Source organism: Cetorhinus maximus, chromosome 20 (genome assembly GCF_964194155.1).
Source record: "Cetorhinus maximus chromosome 20, sCetMax3.hap1.1, whole genome shotgun sequence".
Classification (NCBI taxonomy): domain Eukaryota; kingdom Metazoa; phylum Chordata; class Chondrichthyes; order Lamniformes; family Cetorhinidae; genus Cetorhinus; species Cetorhinus maximus.
Genome location: NC_135898.1, coordinates 45,704,162 through 45,730,633, shown reverse-complemented (window position 1 = coordinate 45,730,633; position 26,472 = coordinate 45,704,162). Strand labels below are relative to the sequence as shown.

The 26,472-nt window shown below is 40.8% G+C and overlaps 1 protein-coding gene across 4 annotated transcripts in view; it reads right to left on the bottom strand.

Moving 5' to 3' along the window:
- The window catches only part of pcgf5b (polycomb group ring finger 5b), a 202,859-nt gene extending 176,743 nt beyond the window's left edge, over positions 1 to 26,116 (bottom strand). For 2 of the 4 annotated variants that reach the window (XM_078565989.1, XM_078565992.1), the window contains exons 1-2: positions 25,906 to 26,116; positions 23,969 to 24,316 (exon numbers count right to left, since the gene is read on the bottom strand). In XM_078565989.1, coding sequence (XP_078422115.1) covers positions 23,969 to 24,080 — 112 coding nt within the window. In that variant the 5' untranslated portion in view covers positions 24,081 to 24,316; positions 25,906 to 26,116. The other 2 variants (XM_078565991.1, XM_078565990.1) reach the window with 2 other exon arrangements.
- Between the last annotated feature and the right edge of the window lie 356 nt (positions 26,117 to 26,472).

Here is a 26,472-nt window from a genome sequence, read left to right as displayed (position 1 = left end):
ATGAGATCCAAGCCACATGAGGTCCAAACTGAAAGTACCTCTTTCAGTAAATACACAGATAAATTGAAACCAGACTACCGTTGTAAGCTTCACCCACCACCATAACAACATAGCCTGCTCTGGGCTGTCCTCAAACTGACCTTTAGATTAATCATTCCTCATTTACAATTTCTTCTTTGGTCTGATGAAGTAAATGGGTTTTACGACCTTTCAGGGTTCAACGAACACTTCTAAACTAATTTAGCTCTAACTCCCAAAATAAAACATCTCTCTGGGATGCCCTTAGTGCAAGGATTGCAGACATCAAGTGTCCAGTTCTTTAGCTAAGTAAACCCACCTGCTGTTTTATGATCTACCCTTTCTTGCTGTTAACCTCTTAAGCCAACATAGCCCCAACCTTTAAGAATAATAGACTCCAAGGTTGCTTTAATTTCTACAATTTTCTACAATTAAAGTTTAATTCTTAAAACAAAAAGTTATAGACATTTTAAAAATCGTTTATGGGATGTGAGCCTTGCTGGCTAGGCTAACATTTAGTGCTCATCCCTAATTGCCCTTGAGAAGATGGTGGTGAACTGCCTTCTTGAACCGCTGCAGCCCATGTGGTGTAGGTACACACACATTGCTGTTAAGGAGGGACTTCCAGGATTTCGACCCAGCAAGTGTGAAGGAACGGCAATATATTTCCAAGTCAGGATGGTAAGTGGCTTGGAGGGGAACTTCCAGATGGTGGTGTTCCCATGTATCTGCTGCCCTGGTCCTTCTGAATGGTAGCGGTCGTGAGTTTGGAAGGTGCTGTCTTTGGAGCCTTGGTGAGTACACACTGTTGCCACTGTTCGTTAGTGGCAGAGGGAGTGAATGTTTGTCGAAGGGATGTCAAATCAAGCGGGCTGCTTTGTCCTGGATAGTGTCGAGCTTCTTGAGTGTTGTTGGAGCTGCATTCATCCAGGCAAGTAGAGAGTACTCCATCACACTCTTGACTTATGCCTTGTAGATGGTGGACAGACTTTGGGGAGTCAGGTGGTGAGTTACTCGCCACAGGATTCCTAACCTCTGAGTTGCTCTTGTAGCTACAGTATTTATATGGCTAGTCCAGTTCAGTTGAATGTCAAGGGGCGATGGTTAGATTCTCTCTTGTTGGAGATGATCATTGCCTGGCGCATGTGTGGCGCGAATGTTACTTGTCACTTGTCAGCCCAAGCCTGGATATTGTCCAGGTCTTGCTGCATTTGGACATGGACTGCTTCAGTATCTGAGGAGTTGTGAATGGTGCTGAACATTGTGCAATCATCAGCAAACATCCCCACTTCTGACCTTATGATGGAAAGAAGGTCATTGATGAAGCAGCTGAAGATGGTTGGGCCTAGGACACCACCCTGAGGAACTAAAACACATGAACCATGAACTAGATATTCTCAATACCTCCCTACCAGAAGTAAATGAATATGCATCAATGTGATGCATTTTCATTTATACCATTTAGTATATTTTAACTCACAATATGTTATATATCTTAACAATTATTTTAGCACATGTAATGCACACAATAACCCTCCTCCCATGATCCAATGAAATTCAGAAGTCCATCATCACACTGCTGAATTCCATGTCCATGAATCACAGTCACATTGGATGAAAAATATTACTTTTTGCAATGTTTTCTGAACGTTTTCTTCTACATATATGAAAATCCATTTCACTAATAGGATGAGACCCCTTATCAGCATGCTCATGTGAAATCGCAAGCACAGTCCGCGAATTTCCAGGTTCAATTTTTAAAACAGGTTGGTCAGCTGTCAACTTTTGATTATCCTTTTCCACGTCTGCAGTTTTCACGTTGTTCAACTCTACAAAGAAAGTCTCAGTTAAATCCATAGTTAAAATGTTGTGTTTTTACTCCATTGTAGCTGTATCTTCAAAACTGACTCAAACATTTTAATTTTCCTTTTTGGGATAATGAGTTACATATAGTTTCTTTTGTGCCACCAACTCATGCCTCCTCTGGTCAAAATCATTTTTGATTGCTCGAAGAATGTCATTGAGATGCTTTTTATGTTCAAGCAAAAAGGTTTGATATCCTTGTCTGGCCTGATCTCTGAACATTTAAAAATCTTTCAGTTTCTCCTGATCCCATTCAGATCAAATTTTATTTAATTCTTTCTGAACAATATTGACAGGTTAGTCATTTTGGGCTTTCAATTTTCTTTCTAATACTTTGAATTTTCCAGGCAGTTCACAAATTACTTTATTCCAACCATTTTGAGGTTGTAAGCAGCCTTTTGAACTCAGCACAGTTGCTTGGATTTTTGCAGCTGTATTCTGTATCTCAACGTTGACAGGCATTGTCAGCACTTATGTGCTGTCTCATCACTAACAGAACCATTTAATTCAGTGTTAACTGACATTAACCCTTTAGGGTCACTCTGAGGTCCTAATCCTTTCTATGATGAATTTTGATTTGGAAATTCTGCAGACGCTTTTGATGCCAGTCCATTACTAGATTATTATTACTATTCCATCAGCATTTTTTCTTGCATCAGTTTGTTTCTTAACTGGATTGCAGATAAGCGAGGAGTTTTTACTCAAAGGAACCATTCCTGAACTATGACATACTGTCCCAAATTGTGGAAAGGCAACATTGCCCGCTTTATCATTCCCCAATATAAAATCTACATTTTTAATCGATAATTCAGAAACCATTCCAACCACAAAAGACCTCTTTACCAAAGCACAATTTAAATTCCCTCTACACAATGGGATCAGTACACGCTTCCCATCAATACTCCTTACTAACAATCTGCACTGATGAGTGCAAGATGACAAGCTTTGACAACATATGTCCTTTTTCAGCAATATAGTTTTATTCAGCAAACTGTTTGAAAATTCTAAATTTTGAGCTAACAATTACCTTTGAGCTGAACCAGTATCCCATACAATAACAACTTTTTAAGGTTATTCCTTGGACAATAATCGAATGACATCCGCTTCAAATATAAATCCCTTGTAATCCTTTGCATCTCTATCTACTTCCACTATAAAACATCAGAAGCAGTTTCTTGCAAGCTTCACTTTCTGATGCACCTTTTCCTGTTCTTATTTTCTACTATTCTTTCCACTATAATTAAATTCTGGCTCATTTTCATGAGGTTTATTTTTCTACCCTCTTTCACCATGTAACCTAAGCTTTTCTATTTCCAGGGTAAACTGTCTCTCTTCTCCTTCTCTGTCTCTCTCTTTTTCTTCCCTTAATAACCTCCCTTTCTGGAGTTCAATTTCAAAGCCTTTGCATTTCCATTTCTTTTTCCATTTCAAGCTGCTACACCTGCAACAGAATTTGAGCTAACTCAACTGAATTGTTGTCCGGATTAACTTTTCCTTCTTCCAATCACAAATTCTGTGCTATTGCTTCAATTATTGCTGTTTTTTTAGCATCCCTGCTTTTAACTCTAACTGCAACTTATCTATTAATGCCATTAAACCTAACCCTTTGTTAATTGTTGTAAATCACTCAGGGATAAAGTTTCCCTCTCGAGAAAAGTTTTAGCAAGTAGCAATGTCATAATGGCTTCTCAATAAATAGAATAAAAGTTGACTGAAATCTTGTTAGCTTAAACCTTAGCCAATTTCCGAGCTCACCTCGCATAACTCCTTGGTTTCAAAATCCTGGACAAGCCCCTAGTTTTGTTCCAAACCGGTTAGGGACCGTAAACATTTAAGGAGAAATGCAAACACCTTGTTTTAATCAATATAACTATGCCTCAAAATTTAACAGAATTTAACAATTCACAAAACACAAGCTTTGTTGTATATGAAAGAATTAAACAAAACTAGCATTTTTAACCTAAAGTATGGTCTATAATTATGTATGTTATGAACTCAGGTTTACTTCTTACTTCCCCCAAGAATTCTCTTGTATTTTATGATATCTTAAGAGTTATTTATTTCTGTAGGGGCCAACTGTAAATATGCCACAGTCCTCTGGAGAATTCTCCTGAGCTCCAGCTATTCTCAGAGGTAAAACTTTCATTTACCATCTCGGGTATGTGGATACCTCAGTCCCTTATTCTTGTTCCTCTTTCAGTACTTTCAAGCTAATCTGCTTGTTGCATTCTTTGGCACAAGATTCTGTGGATGACCACTGTAGATTCTTCCACTAATTTTGAATTAGGTAATCTTTCATATGAATTTGGAGCAGGGGTAGGCCGTTTAGCCCTTTGAGCCTGCTCCGGCATTTAATAAGATCATGGCTGATCTGATAGTAACCTGAAATCTGCATTCCACCTACTGCCAACCTATCACCCCTTGCATACCAAGAATGTATCCACCTCTGCCTTAAAAATATTCAAAGACTCTGTTTCCACCACCTTTCCGGGAAGAGAGTTCCAAAGACTCTCAACTCTCTGAGTGAAAAAAATTCACCTCATCTCTGTTTTAAATGGATGACCCCTTATTTTTAAACAGTGGCCCCTAATTCTAGATTCTCCCACAAGAGGAAGCACCCTCTCCACATCCACCTTGTTTCAATCAAGTCGCTTCTTAGTCTTCTAAATTCCAGTGGATACAAGCCTAGTCTGCCCAACCTTTCCTCATAAGATAACCCGCCCATTCCAGATATTAATCTGGTAAACCTTTTCTGAACTGCTTCTAACGCGTTTACATCCTTTCTTAAATAAGGTGACCATTACTGTACTGTATACTGTATAGGGCATTGTACTGTTTCAGCTTCTGTTCCCTCATAAAAAAACTGAGATTAAGCCTCACTCACAGGCGAATGCAGTTTATTTTTCACTCTGCTCACAGTGTAGGTCTATCTAACTGGCATTTGCTTTTGCTATCTTCTCTCAGTGAGATCCAAAGCACATGAGGTCCAAACTGAAACTGCCTCTTTCAGAAAACACACAGAAAAACTGACACCAGATAACCTTCCTAAGCTCAACCTTTCTCTATAACCTGCTCTGGGCTGTCCTCAAACCGACCTTCAGATTAATTACCACTCATTTACAATTTCTTCTTTGATCCGATGAAGTAAATAGGTTTTACAACCTTTCAGGGTTCAAGGTATGCTTTTGAGCTAATTTAGCTCTAACCCCCAAAACAAAACATATCTCTGGAATGCCTTTACCACAAGAATTTCAAACATTACGGGCAGTATTTTACCCTCGGTGAGCGGGGTTAGGGCCCACTCGCCGACGCATAAAATAACACGCGGTGAAGTTGGGGGGAACCACGCCCGATTTAAATTTTCAGGAAGGCGGGAGCGCAGCAAAATCAGCTGCACACCCGCCGACCTGTCAATGGCCAATTGAGCAATTAAAGGACCTGCCCATCCAACCTTAAGGTTGGTGGACAGGCCAGGAGCCCTGGCGGGAACGAGAAAAAACATGAAACCTCATCCACCGACGGGATGAGGTTTCATGTAGGGTTTTAAAAATTTTAATAAAGTTGTTATGGAAATTATGAACATGTCCCAACTCATGTGACATTTTTTTTTCTATTTTTAATATTGTTGAAAGTAGAGGCGATCTCCCTGAGGCAGCACTTAGCCTCAGGGATATCAGTGCGCTCTTTCGTGCACATGCGCGAAAGAGCGCACTCTCGATTTTAGGCATTCCCCCCCGCCCGCACAGGGAGCGCATGGTGCTTCCCTGCGGACGTCACGCTGGGCGGGCCTTAATTGGTCCACCTGCGTAAAATGCCGCTGCGTCTCCGATCGGGGGTGCCAATCGGAAGTGCGCCCACACATGCCCGCCCATCAACTTCCCTCCCAATGAGGGGAAAATTCTGCCCTATGTCTCCAGTTTTTTAGCTAAGTAAGCCCACCTGTTGTTTATGATCTTACCTTTCTAGGTGTTAACCTCTTAATCCCAAATCCTAAAAGTAATAGTCTCCAGGTTTGCTTTAATTGTGTTTATCTCATTTTCTACAGTTAAACTTTAATTCTTAAAACTAAAAATTATTGGCTAAAACACATGAACCATGAACAAGATATTCACAATATCCACTCCCTAAACAACTTAACAGTATAAAGAGTTGCTCCCTCATAGTAAATTTTTTACATATAAATAAGACTTCTAGGAGAAACAATTTTTCTGATCTACCTGCAATGGATAGGAAAAATACTATTTAATTTAGCATTAAATTTAAAAAACAAACTTCTGAGAAATTACTTGCAAAGCTCTTTCCAAACCTTTCAACTGAAAACATGCATCCCTCACCCACTTCCACACCCATACAAGCAACATCCCACCACCCACAACCCTGTGTAACAGGGAAGAATAAATGCCCTATTTCATAGTGTCTTCTTCATTCTTTGAAGTTATGACCTTCACATTTTATTGCAGATGAGCCACTTCCCGACTAACATTCTAGAAAAACATATGATATGCGACAGCCTCAGCTGGTGATTTGGATGTCATCACATTCTGGCATTTTCATGCCTCATACCACATTCTACTCTGTAGAAGAATAACAACATTGAAAATCAAATTAAAAACCCATTCATTCACCCCTCAAAAAGAACCGAATGGATATCCAGGTTGGATGAGCGCGTGGAGAATAAAATAAAGATGACTCTACAATTCAATGGATCTTTCTCTTCATACTGCAGACTGCTAAAGACTAACCAGTAATGCTTCTAGGAATTGGAGGGGTCAAGCTATTACAGAGGGGCATGGGCCCTAGCGACCAGCACAGATCTCTGATAAGTAGTGACATAAAGTTTAAATAAAATATTGTTGATGGTATATGGATTGCTCCACCTAGAAGCTTTACAGATCCTGTATTACATCCAGAGATTTATTTTATGGATGGTCAAGAAACAGATTGAATGCCACATCACAGGGTCATTAGTATTCCTGCCAATGAGGTGGTAACAGTGGAAAATATGTTCCACCATTTTCAGTCTTTTTGATACTGTTTGCTTACTAGGTTAGGGTCATAGGCAACAATCATTATTGATGGAAGGAATTTGTTCACTCTATATAGAATATTATTGCCATAGAGGAAATGTCAATTCTTCTTGGGATTATCAGATGGTGAATGAAAAGGCATCAAGAGTTCCCGACAGATAGAAGTAGGAAACAATCTTTGACAGGAAATCCAAGTGTGTCCAATGAAATGCTCAGTTAGAATGCTAAATTCAATAAGGCTGATTTGCAATAAATGCTTCCACTTAACCAACCTTGTAAACTGAAATCAGAGCCATCAAGGAACCAGTCCTCCGCCAGAGTCTAAATTTACAGGTGCTAAGAGATTCAAAAGGAGTGTTAAAATTCAGGCCACTCCCAATATTCTACACTGGTGCTCATGACAACAGACAACTTCTATAAACAGGCCTGGACCTATTTAATTTCATGCATGTTCAGAAACTGAACTGGACTAGCCATACAAATACTGTCACTACCAGGGCAGGTCAGGGGCTAGGAATCTTGTGGCGAGTAACTCGCCTCCTGGCTCCCCAAAGCCTGTCCACCATCTACAAGGCACAGGTCAAGAGTGTGATGGAATATTCTCCACTTGCCTGGAAGAGTGCAGCTCCAACAACACTCAAGAAGTTCAACACCATCCAGGACAAAGCAGCCCACTTGATTGGCACCCTATCCACAAACATTCAATCCCTCCAACACCGACACACAGTGGCAGCAGTGTATACAATCTACAAGATGCACTGCAGGAGCTCACCAAGGCTCCTTAGACAGCTCTTTCCAAACCCACGACCGCTACCAACTAGAAGGTCAAGATCAGCAGATAGATGGGAACACCACGACCTGCAAGTTACCCTCCAAGCCACTCACCATCCTGACTTGGAAATATTTCGCCGTTCATTCACTGTCCTGGGTCAAAATCCTGGAACTCCCTCCCTAATAGCACTGTGGGTGTATCTACACCACATAGACTGCAGCAGTTCAAGAGGTAGCTCACCACCACCTTCTCAAGGGCAATAATGAATGGGCAATAAATGCTGGCCTGTGATACCCATGACCCATAAACAATGAATTAAAAAAAAATGTAGTGAATGAGATGTAGCATGGCTCAGGGCTGACATACTGGTGCAGTATAGTACAGATCAGCAGGCCTGTACTCCTGATCTAGCCCACTAACTTCCACACATGATTGTTGCAGGGTCTGCACCAGGAAAACTAACTCATGTCATTTACCTTTATTGTTCAAATTTTATGTGAAAAGATGGATCTCAGGCCAGCAACAAGGAGGCTATATCGATTTTGGATTACTCGGTTTAAATCCCATTTTGGGATAAGTGCTGGTCTGTTGGGATGCAAACATTCCCATCTACCTTCACAAAACAATATACGAGCAGATGTTTTTCTAATAAACCCCAAAGGCTCATGGAAAACAAATTTCTGCCAGCTGAAACCAAATGAAGCTGAGTTCCACAGAAGGTAAACCAAAGGAGACAACGGGCGCGAAATTCATTCACCCTGACTTTTCAGCACAGAGGCCGTGATTCATGGCTTGCCCTCACAAGTTGGAAACGAGGTGGGAAAGACCCAAATTTTATCCACCCACCTCATTTTCAGGATTGCATCGTGGCCATGAGCGGCTCTGCACAGTCTCGGACTCCATTTCAGTGCAGGCATCCTCTGCACACTCCGGGGGTTGTATCCTTGTTCAGAAACGGAGTGCAGCTGACTAACAGAGTGAAGATTTGGAGTTTGATGAGAGGGGAGTTTTAAATGTTAATTTTGTTCTTAAATTTTGCTCTTAAAATCTAATCTAGTCTGTAATTAGCAGTAACTGGAAAGTACTGTGTAAGCAGGCTAAGTTCTTTCTTGTAGTTTAAATAGGGTAAACTCACTCTCAGCTCTGGGAGCTGAGTAGGTAATTAGCTAACTGGTTAAATCTGGTTTCTGTAGCCCTAGTTCAGTTTACCATAAATTTAGGATTCTTTAGTGCAGCCTTGGCGAATGGAGTGCAGCTGACTAACTGAGTGAAGACTTGGGATTTGGTGAGAGGAGAGTTCGGTGAAGGGGAGAAGGAGTTGTTCATTGCCCCTTCTATCTTTCTCACCCCAGAGAAATTGGTTCTTGCTCTACTACAGGGAAAGGAGCTAGCTGTTTGGTGAGTATCTGGTAAGTGGGTAAGCTCTATTCTATCCCTAAGGTTTAAATAGTACACAAATTGGTGGTAAAGTTTATAAGAAAGCAACATAAATAAGTGATTAATACAATTAAGTAATTATTTAAAACGCATTAAGGATGGCAGGACAGGTGATGTGTCAAGGCTGCAGCATGTGGGGGCTCCTGTGATCCAGGGCAAATGCGTCTGCAGCAAGTGTTTGCGGCTTGACGACCTTTGGCTCAGGTCACTGAGCTGGAAGCTTCAGCTGCAGACTCTGCGACACATCAGGGAGGGGGGAAATTACCTAGGTGCTTTATAGCAGGAGGCAGTCACACCACTTAGGATAGGGTCTTCTGATTTGGTCAGTGGCCAGGGACAGGAGGATGTGACTGCGAGTGAGGCATGTAAAGGGACGCAGAGGGCAGGAGTGCAAGCCTCTGCAATTGTCCAATAGCTTTGAGGTTCTCTCAGCTTGTTTGGATGAGCAACTGACCATGGAACCGTGGTACAGAAAGCCACCCAATTGAGGGGAGTAAAAAGGAATGTAGTGGTAGCAGGGGGCAGTATAGCAAGAGGGATTGACACTGTTCTCTGTAGCAAAAAGCAAGAGTCCAGACGGCTTTGTTGCCTGCCGATACCAGAGTTCAGGACATCTGCTCAGAGCTGGAGAGGAACTTGCAGTGGGAGGGGGAGGATCCTGTTGTCGTAGTCCATGTAGGTACCAACGACATAGGCAGGATGAGGGAGGAGGCTCTGCATAGTCAGTATGACTAGCTAGGCACCAAATTAAGAAGCAGAACCTCAAGGCTATAATTTCTGGATTATTACCTGAGCCACATGCAAATTGGCATAAGACAAATAAGATGAGAGAAATGAATGCATGTCTCAAAGGGTGGTGTGGGAGAAGTGGGTTCTGGTTTGTGGGGCACTGGCACCAGTATTGGGGAAAGTGGGATATGTACAACTGAGATGGTTTACACCTGAACTGTGCTGGGACTGGTGTCCTCGCAAGCTGTCTAACTAGGGAAGTCGAGAGGATTTTAAACTGAATAGTGGGGGCAAGAGATCAAATTTGGGAAGATGTGGTAAACCAAAGAGTAGAAACAAAGCAAGAGAGACAGGTATTAATATGGGAAATGATAAACAGACTGTGACAGGAAGGGACAGAGAATACAAATCTAAGGGTAAATCGGCAGATAAGGCTAGATGCTACAAAAATAATAAAAGGACAAAACTAAAGGCTCCGTATCTAAATGCACGTAGCATTCAAAACGAAACAGATGAACTGATAGCGCAAATAGAAATAAGTACGATCTGATAGCCATTACAGAGACATAGCTACAGGATGACATAGATTGGGAACTGAATATTGAATGGTATGTGACATTTAGGAAGGACAGGAAGTTAGGAAAAGGTGGAGGGGTGGCTCTGTTATTTAAAGATGGTATTAGCACATTAGATAGGGATGACCTAAGTTCAGGATACCAGGATGTAGAAGTGGTTTGGGTTGAGTGAGGAATGATAAAAGCAAGAAGTCACTTTAGGGAGTGAGAGTGGTGTACAGGCCCCTTAATTGTAACAGCACAGTAGGACAGTGCATAAAAGAAGAGATAAAGGGAACCTGCCAGAAAGGTACAGCAATAACCATGGGGTCCCATTTAATCTGCATATAGAATGGAAAAATCAGATGGGCAAAGGTAGCGTAGATGAAGAGTTCATAGAATGTTTTCGGGATAGTTTCTTAGAACAGCATGTTCTGGAGTCACCCAGACAGCAGGTGATACTAGGCCTGGTATTGTGCAATGAGATAGGATTAATTGATGACCTCCTAGTGGAGGCATTCCTAGGTAGCAGCAATCATATGATTGAATTTTACATTCATTTTGAGGGAGAAACGAGTGCGTCCAAGACTAGTATTTTAAATTTAAATAAGGGCAATTATGAGGGCGTGAAAGCAGAGCTAGCTAAAGTGAACTGACAAATGAGGTTAAGGGATTTGTCAATAGAAGTTCAGTGGCAGACATTTAAAGGGATATTTCAGAATACACAATATTGTCATGAAACTAACATTTTTTTCATAATATTGTTCTGGTTTATTGTGAAGTAGGTTTATGGAAGTAAGTATAGTTGGGTCTGTGTGTGATTTAATTACATTTTGTAGTCAAGCAGAGTGCAAGCTTTAAATCATCAAAATAAGCTAGGTGCTTGACATGCTAATGAGTAAACATGGATGTTGGCTTAGCATGTAAATTGAGAAGGGAATTTGCATTTTTAGATAAATGAACGGAGATTTGGATTGCAAAGGGATCTTAGTCTGTTTAGCTAGCCAAATAAGTAAGGCTAAGGAATGTGTTTATTTTTCCCAAAGGTTACTGACAATATATAGTGGCAACATGAAAGTTCTTATATTATGAGGAATATATAGTTTCAAAGACATATGGAACAATAGAATTTACATATTAAAAATGAAGAAACATATATGGAGGTGGAAAGGCTATGTGTCAGAAGGCCATGTAAGATCTAACAGGAGTATGTGAAATAGCCTTAATGAAGCCTCCAGCATTTGTGCATAAGTCTGCTATCTAACAAAACTGAAGCTAGAGAAAAGTCATTTGGAATTCCACTGTCCAGGATATTGTGTTAACTTGATGAGTTTATTTTAAATCTAAAATCTATTGTGAACTATTACCTTAAAGGGAGCATAACTGGGATTCAGGTTAATTAGGAATTTTAGGAGTTCTGTTAGTAGTAATTGTAGTCTTATGTATGTGCTTGACATCTTTTATTTTGTTAATAAATATTTTAGTTTATTTTTTAAATCTCTAAAGGTCTTGGTGGACTTATTACTTCTGAATTCAGTGCACACATCTCGTAATAAATATAAATTGCATAACTGTTTTGATAGCATGACCATGTTTCCCTTGTGGATTTTGTCTGCCTGGCACACATCACCTGCCACGTCATAACAATATATACATTCCAATGAGAAAGAAAAATTCCTAGGGGTGGGCCCACCATCCGTGGTTAACTAAAAAGTTAAAGACAGTATCAAACTTAAAGAAAATGCATATAATTACGCAAAGACAGGTGGCAGGTCAGAAGATTGGAAAGAATATAAAGAACAGCAAAGAATGACATAAAGATTAATAAGGAGGGAAAAATTAGAGCATGAGAGAAAGCTAGCTAGTAACATAAAGACGAATAGTACGAGTTTCTATAGATACTTAAATATGAAAAGAATTAACAAAGTGAACGTTGGTCCTATAGAGAGTGCATCAGGGGAATTGATAATGGAAAGTAGGGAGATGGCAGATGAATTAAACAGGTATTTTGCTTCGGTCTTCACTATAGAGGACACAAGTAACATCCCAGAAATAGCTGTAAATCAGGAAATGGAAGGGAGGGAGGAACTCAGGAAAATTACAATCACCAGGGAAGTGGTATTAAGCAAATTGTTGAGGCTGCAGGCTGACAAATCTCCAGGTCCGAATAGACTTCACCCTAAGGTCTTGAAAGAAGTGGCTAGTGATATAGTTGATGTACTGGTTTTAATTTTCCAAAATTCTTAGATTCAGGGAAGGTTCCATTCGATTGGAAAATAGAAAATATAACTCCTTTATTCAAAAAGGGAGACAGAAAGTAGGAAACTATAGGCCTAACTTCTGTCATAGGGAAAATATTAGAAGCTATTATTAAAGATGTTAGAGCAGGGCACTTAGAAAAATTCAAAGCAATCAGGCAGAGTCAACATGATTTTGTAGAAGGAAAATCATGTTTAACTAATTTATTGGAGTTCTTTGAAGGATTCACATGTGCTGTGGGTAAAAGGTGGATGTACTGTATTTAGATTTCCAGAGGGCATCTGATAAAGTACCACATCAAGGGTTATTGCAGAAAATAAAAGCTCTTAGTGTAGGGGGTAACAAATTGGCATGGATAGAACATTGGCTAGCTAACAGGAAACAGAGAGTTGATTTAAATGGGTCTTTTTCTGGTTGGCAGGGTGTGACGAGTGGTGTGCCACAGGGATCAGTGCTAGGGTGTCAACTTTTTACAATTTATATAAATGACTTGGATGGAGGAACCGAAGGAATGGCTGCTAAATTTGCTGACGACACAAAGATAGATCAGAAAGTAAATCATGAAGAGGATATAAGGAGGCTACAAAGTGACATAGATAGGTTAATTGAGTGGGCAAAGATCTGGCAAATGGAGTATAATGCGGGCAAATGTGAAATTGTTCATTTTGGCAGGAGTAGGCTTGTCTCCACTGGAATTTAGATGAGTAAGAGGCAACTTAATTGAAATGTTTAAGATCCTGAGGGGTCTTGACAGGGTGGATGTGGAGAGGATGTTTCCTCTTGTGGGAGAATCTAGAACTAGGGGTCACTATTAAAAAATAAAGGGTCGCTAATTTAAGACAGAGACGAGGAGAATTTTTTTTCTCTCAGAGGGTTGACAGTCTTTGGAACTCTTTTCCTCAAAAGGCGGTGGAAGCAGAGTCTTTGAATATTTTTAAGGCAGAGCTAGATAGATTCTTGCTTAACAAAAAGGTGAAAGGTTATCAGGGGTAGGCAGGAATGTGGGGTCGAGGTTACATTCAGATCAGCCGTGTTCTTATTGAATGGCAGAGCAGGCTTGAGGGGCCAAGTGGCCTACTCCTGCTCCTAATTAAATGTACGTTCATATGTAGAAACCATGTACTCCAGGCAGCCTCCCCTTTTTAAAGGCGCAGTCTCTATAAGAGGGAAGTTGCAAAAATGTACTGCAAATTGTAGTAACATTATCAATATGCCACCATCCCCATTGTCTCAGCTTCCACTGTAGCACAGGTGGGAAGCCTCCCAATATACCAGTGTTGCAGTGGAAGGTCAAACAGAAGTCGTGAGATCCCTGGCTTGAAGGCTCGGATTGGTGCTACCCAGTTTCAGACTGCCTCCAGGCACCACCATCATGGATAAAAATCTCAGTACTCAATGGGGCATGCATGCTTGTACAGCAATCCAGCAATCTGTGCTCCAGAAAATTACAAGGACTGATGAGGTGCCACCTGAGGGGAGTGGCAATGGCAGTGAGAAACACAAACCTACTGCCTTCTCTCAGGGTGACAACATTCATGCTCCCACCACTGCCACTCATCCATTTCCTTGCTGTTGCCTCTCAGCCAGCGAGCCAACGCAGCTACCACCCATACTGAGGTGGTGCAGTCCAAAGCCAGGCCTTTAATTAGGGCATTTTCCATGGCTATCCTCCCTCAGTCTTCACCAGTGAAAGTCAGCAGCCTTCCACCAGCCAAAGGTTTTGCTATTGGCCTTTAAGCGATGTTGACCAACTCTTTCTCATGGGGAGTCTGACATGGATGTACAAAGGAATGATGGGTCCATGTTGTGGGTGGGGAAGTTCCTTTTAACTGAAGCAAAGCCTCACTATGTGGTCCCTCTCGCTTTATCCAACTGCATGTGCTGCATGTGGTCTTCTCCCTTCCTCCTCATCTGGTGGTGTCCTTATCCCAGAGTTGGTGGTTGAGGTCATAATTGAGGTTATGGAGGTATAACATCTACAAAGCACAAGTCTGGAATGCTCTCCACTTGCCTGGATGAGTGCAGCTCCAACAACATTCAAGAAGCTCGACGCCATCCAGGACAAAGCAGCCCGCTTTACTGGAACCTTAAACATCCACTCCCTCCACCACCGACACACAGCAGCAGCAGTGTGTACCATCTACAAGGTGCACTTCAGCAACTCACCAATGCTCCTTCGACAGCACCTTTCAAACCCGCGACCTCTACCACCTAAAAGGACAAGGACAGCAGATACATGAGAACACCTCCACCTGCAAGTTCCTCTCCAAGTCACAAAACATCCTGACTTGGTGTTATATCAGCATTCCTTCACTGTCACTGGGGTCAAAATCCTGGAATTCCCTTCCTAACAGCACTGTGAGTATTCCTACAACACATGGACTGCAGCGGTTCAAGAAGGCAGCACACCACCACCTTCTCAAGGGCAATTAGGGATGGGCAGTAAGCGACGTCCACACCCCATGAACAAATGAAAAGAAAGACCCTCTTCAAAATAGGACCTTCTAAGGAAAGCCCTCCTTCTTCTCTCTCCTCAGAGCTTCTCCTCTCTGCCTCCTCCTCTGCATGTCCTGCTCATGTTGTAGAGAAAGTGGCACTGCAACATACCTATGCAAGGCAATGTTATTTTCTGCCTTTCTGTGGTCAGCAGAAACCTCCAAATTCCTCCAGCAGTGCTTCAACCAACTTTGCCTGTGCACAAGAAACTCAAAAGCACATCAGCCGCAACTTGTTAAGTAGCCTTAAATAGCCCTGGAACAGGGACAATCTCTTGCTGGTTTCTGGAATAAGGAAGGTGTTCCCTGCACAATTGTTGACCAATTTTGGTATTCCTACATTGTGTAAGCCCATCGGTACAGTGACATCAAGATTATGCACATTTAGTGACTTCAGTCAAACATAGGGATTGAAACCACGTGCACCATTCCAGCTGATTCATGCTGGACAGATAACAGCCAGCAACATCTCCTGTGTTACAAATCAGCAGGAAGGGCTGCTTAGCACCTCTAGAAGCACACTTTTTTTTTTAAAGTGGAAAGATTATTTAAGAAATTTCGTTCAATTCACATTATAGGCTCTACGATTAGGTGATTTATAAAATACAAGTGGAGCATTCACTACAAATGGTCTAATAAGCATTCTCTCTCAGCAGCCAAGCTGTCAATTAGAAACCTGGTGGATGCTGGTGTGGAATCAAACCTGACAGTTGAGGGAGGGCTGCCTACAGGGTATTGAGATTGGGTAGGCGCTCTTCAAAGCTACATCTAGTATGGAATCACCTTTGTTCTTTCAGTAGTGATTTTCATAAACTGTCAGAAATAATGCAGAAACAGGAAACACACAAGAAAAGAGGCTATCCAGTCCATGCTGACTTGTGTATAGTTCTTATGCAGAAGAAAGGGAACTGATAATTGCCCAGTGTCATAGACAAATAGAGTCAGACTTCTGCGCCACCTCACTATGCATTGGCAAGCAACTGAGGACATTGGCCATTGTAGTATCAATCTGAGATTATTATGACCTGACAGAGGAATTGAGTGAGTCCCAGTACCAGGCAATCAACATATATGTCCAAAGGCATGACTGCTTTCCTTCCAGTACAACTTGAATGGGAAATTTACTATTCAAAACTCATGCTAGTTGATGTACCTTCACAGTGGCCCTGCCATGAACCTATTTGCTTTCTAAATAGATTTGCCATCTGTACAGCAGTGCATCCACTGCCAGTGTTAGGTGAGGCTTGGGACAGAACCAATAAGGAAATCCCATTATGCTTGGTACGAGGGACAAAACCATGACTTATTTCTTAATTTTCACTCGATGATCCTATTTATAAAACCCAAAATATTGTTGGCCTTTTTGTGGTTGTATCCACCTGCATTCACACACAAGAACACACAAAAATTAAGAGCAGAGTAGGCCATTCGGCCCCTTGAGCCTGCTCCACCATTCAATAAGATCATGGCTAACCTGATTGCAGCCTCAACTCCACTTTCTTGCCTGTCCCCATAAGTTTTGACTCCTTTGAGCTAGGTATTTGAATACTTAGGTCTCTGTCCATGCACATCCTTCTGCATCTTTCCATTTAGTGTATTATGCCACTGCTTGTTTTTTCTCTCAAAATATATTACCTCAGATTTGTCCTTGTTAATTTGCATCTGCCATCTGTCTGCCCCATATGCTAATTTGGCGATATCTTCCAGAATTCTTTTACAGTCTCCCTCACTGTTTGCTAAACCTGCTACTTTTTATGCTCTCAGCAAAGTGAGATTGAGCACCCTGTGTCCAAGTCCAAGTTATTTTTATTTACCAAGAACAAAAGTATCCCTTAGGGTACATCATTTTCAAAACTTCTCTAATTCCACACCAATTTACCTGTTTGACTGTCAGCCAATTTTCAATCTATGCTCCCACAATTCCTACTCTTCCCACATTGTTTCCTTTATTCTAGTCTGTATTGGAATTATTAAAATCATCCAATATTATTTCCCTATTTTTCTTTAAAAATTTTATGTCATTCTATCTCATCTTGACAATTTGGCGGTCTGTAATGCATACTTAGAACTGTACCATTTCCTTTTGTATTTCTTAGGTGGATGTGGATTTACCTCCCTAGGACAGCTTTATGTTCTAGTGCTGTGACCACCACTGCCATCCACCCTTCTTTTTCTGCCTCTGTATATCTGTCATGAAATTATTATAATTATTAAGTTCTCAGTCCTATCCAAACCCAGGACATGTCTCCATTATAGCCATATCATCTTGCCATAATTATTAGTCCTTCTAATAATCCAGCTTTGTTTTGGACACTTTGAACATTCACATACATAACAATCAATTCAAACTCTTTTTCCTTGTTTCCAATTGATTTTTTGATATTCCTTTCCTCTACCACAAGCTTTTTTTACTTCTCATTACCTATCTTTCTGTTTCTTTTTTACTTTGACAATAGTCTTTTACTTTGACAATAGTCCATCCCTTTTTATTTCAGCAAAGTGTTTTGCTTATGCTCCAACAGGTTTATTAACCCCGCTCTTGTTACACTCTTGCCATATTAGTTTAAATCTTCCTCCACCGCTCTAATAACCCTCCCTGCAAGGAGGTTGGGTGCCATTTTGGGTCTGATGACAATCAGTTCTTTGTTATGGATTTCATTTATTCCAAAGCTCTTCCAAATGACCCAAGCATGTGAACCCTTCCTTGCACACCAGGCCTACTGCCATATTTTAGCGATCTGCTCCTTAGTTTGTCCAACACTGGACACAAGAAGCAAATCAGAGATTACCATTCTTGAGGTCTTGTGGCTTTTCAAGCCAGCTTTGAAAGTGCCTAACTCCTTAGACTCCCTCTGCAAGACCTCAAATATACTCCTAAGTCACTGATGAGAACATACACCTTGATTTTTGACAGTTCTCTTCACCTTTGCATAAATTTCTCCACCCATTCATTGATGCCCAGCACAAGGGATGCAACAAAAAAAAGTTTGGATTTTCGGTCACAACTGCAAAAAAATGTTGAATATTCCCCTGAACATAGAATTTCCCACCAGTACCATTCTCCTAATCCTAGAACCCTTTGTTTACCTGAATGACAGAAAACATAGTTAGTGCTATTCTTAATTCCCTCCAGTACCCAAACATTTGCAACAATCAAATTCTACTTCCATACTTCTTGCAAGTCTTAACTATAGAGGAAAGTTCCTGTCCAAGTGCAAATCAAGGCTAAAATCCTGAGAGTCTGAGCCCTCATTCTATCCCCACACTCTCATGGTCTTTTATAACTCAATATTAATTTTATGCTAGTAAGCTCAAACCAAGACTGACTTGACTTACAGAATTGCCTAACTCGGACAGGGAAAAACAGTTTGAAACAACTCATCACAACACAAAAAGGTGTTATATAAATGCCAAACTTATTATAGAAGAAAACATCCCAATATGCTTCACAAGAGCACTTATCAGCCACAATTTGACACCAAGCAACGCAAGGAGAGGTTAGGACAGGTGAACAAAAACTTGGTCAAAGTGGTAGATGTCAAGTCTCAAAAGAAGAGAGTGAGAGCAAGAACAAGAGGTAGAAGTAGAGCTAGAGGCGCAATGAAGTTTAGGGAGGAAATTTCAGAGCCTAGAGCCATGGTAACTGATGGTGGAGCAAAGAAAATCAGAGCTGCACAAAAGCCAGAATTAGAGGAACACAGAATTGGAGGGTTATAGAGCTGGAAGACATTACAGGGACAGAGATGGGTGAGGCCATGAGGGGATTTGAAAACACGAATTAGAATTTTAAAATCAAGGTGTTACTTGATCAGAAACCAATGGAGATCAGCAAACACAAGGGGACTGCGTGAACGCTTTTGTAAACAATCAATTAACCTGTTACCAGCTGAAATCAGAGTTAAGGCAGTAAATAAACATGTTTAAACAACTGCTAGTATTGAACAACTAAAATAAAACTCAAAATAGAGTCAACTAAATTAAATATCAGTAAATATGTCCTCATCCAATACTTCCCAAACTTTTTTCCACTGTGACTCCATTTTAATGCTTGAAAATAGGTGCGACTCAAGAGTGAGTGTGATTGGGGGGTAGGGTGGTGGGTGGAATGGGGGGAGTTGTTGAGCTGGGACGGGGGAAAGAGTTGTTGAACGGGAAGTGGGGGGGCAGGGGGGTGGAGAGTTGCTGAACGGGAGCCAAAGGTTTACTCCACAATCGTTCTGAAGACTCTGATGGAGCCTCAGAGCTAAGACTCATGCCTGCGCATTTAATGAAGCCTCAATGCCGATCCCTGGACTGTCCCGCCACAGTCTCCACTTGGCAGTCACCATTGCTGCTTCGAAGCTTGGGACCCAAAATAATCATCCCTTAACCTCCAAGGGTGGTTGTAACCCACCGTTTGCGAACCCCTGCCTGAATCACCCTCACTAAGACTGCACTCCATATTCTCCCAGCCTTTACACTATGCCCAATTATCAAACCTAGAATACTATATTTTCTTTTAAATATACTGGTTTATGTGCAATCAGTAATCTGGGCACAACTGCACTTGACACTCTGTTGGTTTTTTGAAGTGAAATGATGGTTCGAGTTTTCATCCAAAACCATTAGCATAATCAAATGTAAAAACCTCCATGAACCGGCGCAATCAGGCAGCATAATAGAACATAATTGTTTATTTTTTTCCTTGCATTAAAAAAAATATACATATGGTAACCTGGTGAAGTTTTAAGAACACAGCTTAAAATAGGTTTATAACCAAGAGAACAGTTTTAAGAGTGTCTAGTCCATTACCTGTGAGTAGTCTGATTTTAAAATCACTGAAATGACTTATAAAATGAAACTGAACTATTTACTAATTTCACTGGTGTACTAATAAGTTTATTAATTACTTTTTAATATTTAAATTTTTTTTTATGTGCCTACTAGTGCCTTTTTAAAAAAAAGCTCAATTTGAAGAACATCTTTGAACGATTGCAAATGAATAGAATGCCAGAAATTCGCCATGCTTCTTATTCTGATTTGGGGCATAGCCACTTTTATGGGTATGGCCAGCTTCCAGCATAATTTTTTTTTAAAGCAGTGTTAAAGTTCAGGTACACCTGACTTGCACTCAATTCAACACGTGCCTAAAACCAATCATTGTATGCTGGTTGGCCAATTTCAGGCAAATTATTGCAGAAAGTCTAGACCATTAACTTCTCCTCCCACTTTGAAAGCTCTATGTATCTAAAATCCTTAAGTTTCACTGGTCTTTTGCCCTTTATAAAATGTTGCCTTTTCATGTTCTTTACTTATTCTTCTTCATTAAATGTATCAGCTCAGATTTCTCCGTGTTAAATTTTATCTTGCATTCATCTGTCCAAACTACTAATTCGCCTAAGTCCTCCTCAAGGCATTTATATGACTTTTCCTTGCACTTCAGTTTTCCCCACTTTATTTGTGGTGTCTGCCTATCTTGTTATTGTGCCCCTATAGCCAAGATCAGGTCCCCTAGAGTACACCACTGCTTACAACCTTCCAGCCTGAAAAAGCATCCCTAGCCAATTAATTGTTTTCTGTCCTTTGGTCAGCTTCCTATCCTAGCTGCTTTCTATTTAATGTGTCTTAATTTTTATCTACAAGGCACCTTATCACTTTTTTGAAAATTCACATGGATAATATCCATGCATTTTTTTTTATTTCCTCTCCATGTCAACACATGCAGATATTTCATGACTTTGTCATCTTCCTTCCCATGAACAGTGACAGGAGCAATTCACATGTGAATGTTTGTGTGGGTTTGAATCTGTCACAAGTTGTCTGTCAAACGTTAGGTGACAATTTATATAAAAGGACCAACAAGTCACTTACAAACTTAAAGCTAATCAACAAGGAGGCCATCATTTCCTGCATTTTTTTTTGCTCTGATTTCCCAAAGAAAGGGTAAAACAGATGGAAATTTGAAGAAATGTTCACTGCAACAGAAATTGGCCATAAATTAACCCCATAATGAGTCTATTTAGATCTCTTTCATATATGAAGCTTTTGGGTAGTCACTCAAATGGGACTGCTAATACTATAGGGACAGACAGACTAGGTCAGTGACTAAACATCTAAACACTGCTCCTGTCTTCAAATTCCTTATGAGTAACAAGACAGGAGATCAGCTAACTAATTTTTAAATGTACACATCACATTTTTTAAACCAAAGCACTATATCCAACCGCACATGAATTCTGATGGTTGGGTAATCATCATCCAGGGTAGTGATCATGTGATGCATCACTCAATACATAGTAAAACTGAAGAAGAAAATGCCACTTACATTCCAAATGTACTTTAAAAGCAGCGAAGTCAACAACTAAATAAGAATGAATAGTAAACATAAAAGCTATCTGAAAAAGGGATTTTCTTTTTAATGAAGAAAGGGGAAGGTAACCTGTGACCCCCTGCAAGGTAGGAGAATCTTTGTTCCTGGATTTAAAAAAATGCACACTCAATCCCTTTGCGGCACATTCAATCCCTCCGCGACACACTCAATCCCTCCGCGGCACACTCAATCCCTCCGCGGCATACTCAATCCCTCCGCGGCACACTCAATCCCTCCGCGGCACACTCAATCCCTCCGCGGCACACTCAATCCCTCAGCTGCAGCTTCAACCTTTTTTATTATATGGAAATATAATGACATCAAAGATGACACTAATCACATATTTCCCCAGAAGAACTTGCATCTATATAACTCAGCTTTAGCGAGGGAATGAAAGAGAATCAGTTAAAGGTTTGATCAAAGAATTCAAATTTATGGAGTTTTAAAGGTATAAGGAGAAGTAGAAGAAAGGAGTGGTTTAGGGAAGAAAGTCCAGGGATTAAAGAGGAAGTCCAAAACATGAAGAATCTGCCTTTGGTAATGCACCAGAGGCAAGGAGGAGAAGTACAGGAGTCCAATGTCAGAAAGAAATGGCAGAGATGCAAGACTGAAGGTTAATGGAAGGCTAGAGAAAGTTGCATCACGAAGGTGGGCAGGGCAGATGAAGCAATGATGGAATTTGCAGATGAGGATTTAAAACTCAATATACTAAAGACCAGGAGCCAATGTACATCAGCAAGGACAGGAATTTTGATAATTGGCACTGAATACGGAACATAATGTTAGTGGCAGAAATCCAAGCAAGTTGGAATTTATTGAGAGTAAAGTTTGGAAAGCCTGCTAATCCAGCGGCAACAACATCACTGACTCAGATTTTGGTGGCAGCAAAGTAGGTGCAGATAAAGGCAATCCTGTGAAGATGCAATTCAGCAAGCTTTATGATGGACAGCATAAGGAGTTTGAAACTCAGCTTTGCATCATACAGAACTCAGAGGGTGGGCACAATCTGATTCAGCCATGGAAGCTGTGATGTCAGTAGTAAATGAGCAAGATTTCTGGTGGGGGCCAAGTTCAATGGCGCTCTCAATGTTCAGCTGAAGGAAATTCTGGCTACCTTATGACAGGCAATCTAGGAAAACAGAGGGGACAAGTAAAGCAAAGAAGGGTTGGGGCCTGTCGTTACCGCATATATGGAAGTTGACCTGACACCAAAAGGACATGCAGATGAGAGTAGGGGCAAAGGTTGATCTTTGGAACTCCGGGATAAACAATATCTAGGCAGCAAGAGACACCATTGCTGGCAATCTATTAGCTCTGTTAAGACAAATAAGAGAAGCAACAAGGAGGCAGAGGAAAAAGAATGCTATAATCAGTCATATCAAGCATTGCACAAAGATCAAGCAGGGCACGAAGTCAGAAGGTGTAAGAGGTTAGAATGTCTCCAGTAATGGGGAAAATCAGTCCAAAAGCTAGGCTTCTGTCAGGGTCAACATATCAATACATTTATCATCAATATGCTAGAAAATAACAAAGGCCTTATTTTACAGGGAAATTAGTGCACTGGGTGGGGAGGTGATGGTGCCAAGCAGTGGATAATGTACACTATCAGCAAAGGGGGAAGTGAAGAGGCAATAGGGATGAGAAGAATATTAGAGAGGTTAATCTCCAAGGTGCAAATTAAGCAGCATGCTCACCAGGAATTGGATGAAGCAGCTGAGATATCTGTCTGAAAGAGCCAGCAGCAGGTGTAATGGATGTTGAAAAGAAAACCAAGGGATAAGTAGCAGATCATCTAGGAGGATGCTTAAGCCTGGCCTTCAGCAGGAGATAAGGTCAGCTAGGATGCTGAATGGGGTAAAACCCAGTTAGGGAATGTTGCTGGAAATGTGGATGGCTTGGGGCCAGATGTCACAGCAGAGATATTGGGAAAATGGTGCTCAAAGACTCAGATCCAGAGTGATAGCCAATATACACACCCAGATGAAAATCTTGGGATACATACATAAGTGGAAGACAGCAAGGGAGTTCTTAGAATAGGAGCTTGATGAGGTGAAAATCAGTACTCTAATTACCATTGGCCAACAACTGCCAATAGTATGCTTTGTTTTTCTGGTAACAAGATTAATTTGTGCAATACAGTGAAATCCCATTAACCAGGCAGCCATGGTAGAAAAAGAATCATCCCATTCTAAAGTTCATTCCTATTAACAGAAAACAGCAACAGTTTTACTAATGTTGAGAATCAGCTGTTGTTGTAAGAAACTGTCTCCATTTATTGCCACCAACTGTGCTTTTAAGTATTTTCTGCTACTGTCACAATATTCCAGCAAGTATGGTTTCGATATGGTATTTTCATTTTTTTTGTTATATGCAAGAATTGACGGTGAATTGTTTATCAAGTCTGATCCAATACTCCCAGACTATTATTCAGAAACATATATCATAATTCTTGCAGCATTACTTACAAGTGTGTAGACACTCAGTCACTGTAGTTGGCTTGATAAGATAGCCCTTGCAGATGTAACAAGTGATGAAGGCATTAAATTCTCTCACTAGGTATTTCCTTTGTGTAGCCATTGTTGGACAAGGTAACAGTAAAAGAACAGGAAAATCAGGCCAGAGTTGACAGGTAGCTCTATGCTTAAAGAACTTGCTGTGCTGCACGGCACAGCTGCACTTCTCCAGGCATCTGTCTGAGAAATTTGTTGGAATAAATTTGAAGCAAATCAACTTCTCCAGGAGCACATTGTCCTTTAGTCAAGGATCAAGGTTATGCTTTTCTCTTCTTCTGTATTGTACAAAGTGTCCCAAACCTACAGCATTACAAGATAAAGATGTTAACTGTACATTAAATCATAGCTGAAAAACAATGCAGTGATTGGCTATCGAAGTGCTGTAAAACTACCAATTTACTCATTCAGAATGTTTTTTTGAAGTTTAAGTTGTTCCTGAAGCAACTAACATTTTTAAATATAAATTACTTCCATGTTACTGATCTAATACCAACAATTTACTGTAAAATGTGCATATGGTGGGGTTGAGGGTGGGAACGGAGGTGTGTTACCAAATCAGTCTCTCTCTATTTTGGCACACAGCAAATCATAATCCCAACATTAAGTCATAAACATCTTTCATGGTAATTATGTTTAGATATTGCCGTCAACAGAAATAATGCCCAAATGAAAGAATGCTCCAGAATAATGTAACTAGTGTACTTGAGCATTTTAGTGAAAGGTTTATATTATAGTAAATGGTGCTTATTTTGGAATTAATTATGAATCAAATTCAATCAAGATTTTAAAAAATAAGAATAAAGTACCTTTCATAAATGGTCTAGCAAAAAAATGTGAAATACAATAAATTGAAAATAACAGTCAAAATATCAGGTAAAGGGATGTTATTCTCTCATTAGGAAATTTTCAACTAGGCTTAACTCACAGTAAAGCCAGAGCATCATGCTATGAAGCCATTAAATCACAAGTCATCTTGATGTCCAAGGCAAGTCTGCAAAGTAACAGCACAGACTGTTCCAATGCAGTTTACTTTCAGTTTTAGAAATTTAGCACAAATAAAAAAAGTTAATACATCACGTAAATTATTGCAAACTTAACCATTCTTTGATTCAATAATTTACCACATGACATTTTTCATTTAAATTAAACTTGGTTACTTTAAGGAGCCTACCCGTCTTTCTCAATTAAATTGTGTAAATGTGACACACATTTCTGAAAAATACTGGGAGTTTGGGAGTAAATTCTTCAACCATTTCTCTGAATTTCCAAAATTTAATTTGTTACAATATTCTGATGGGATGATTTTTAGAATTTCACCAATGACTCTGCGTTTTGAAACTTTAAATTCCTGCAAACTGACGGACCCCACTGCATTATAAATCATTTCAAAATGCCGTTTACCCTGTACTGCCCCACAACTTCCAGACAAACGCACATGAAGCCTTCACATGAATGCTACTTGTGCATCGTCACGCAGCGAAAGGGTGTAAGATGCAGCCTTGTGTAAAAGTAGGCCGTATCGCAATGCTGGCCACCAATCGGGTATCCTCAGTGTTCAAAGAGGCGCTCTTGCCTTCTTTGCCGAGCAGCAAATTGATGGGTACGCTGTGGAAGCTGAACACGTGGAGCCCTGACAGTTTGACTCGGTGTGCTGTAGTTATTATGTGCGCAGGTGTGTGCGTGGATCTAGTGTGGAGCGCACTGCACTTACTTAAGAAGCTGTTCCCATTTCAGTACACAGTCCAGGCAATGCTGTGTCCCTCTCTCTCTAAATATATATATATATTATATTTATATAATATATATAAATCAGCTGACACACTACGCACTGAATTCTATCCCTGGGCTAACTAGAGTACAGTTTATCCACAAACATAAACTCATCTCACCACTTGTATCTGGCAATGGAGATGAACCGATTGCTTTCCTCCCTCCCTGGGAAATTTAAAAAAAACCAACTACGCAGCAGCATGATGTAGCATGAAGCGACAGGCAAGGGGAAAGCGAAAGTCCGCTTTCTCCTGTAGTGCTGAGCGGTACCGAGCGCCCTGTGTGTCGTCTCTGTCTCTCATCAGGAAGCCACCAGCGTCACTATTTGCGTCAGCCTGCAAGAGAGAGAGAGAGAGAAGGGGGGAAAATACACACACACACAGGTCTGCTCCGAGCCGGAGCCGCAATCAAACTGGGAAAGTCGCTTCTTCCATCGGATCCAAGCCGGTGGGAGGCAGCGAGAGAGAGAGAGGGTGGTACTAGGATTATTTGGGTGGTGGGGGGCATCCAAGCCCCCAGCCAGCTCTCCACTCCACCTCTCCCTCCCCTCTCTCTATCTCCATAGATATAAAAAAAGCCCTAGAAGTTTCCAACACAGTTTTTTTGTGTGTGTGTGTGGCGCATTATTTATTTCCGAGCTGCCCGGGCACCTTAACTTCAAGGCTGCCTGCCGCACCAGCACTAAC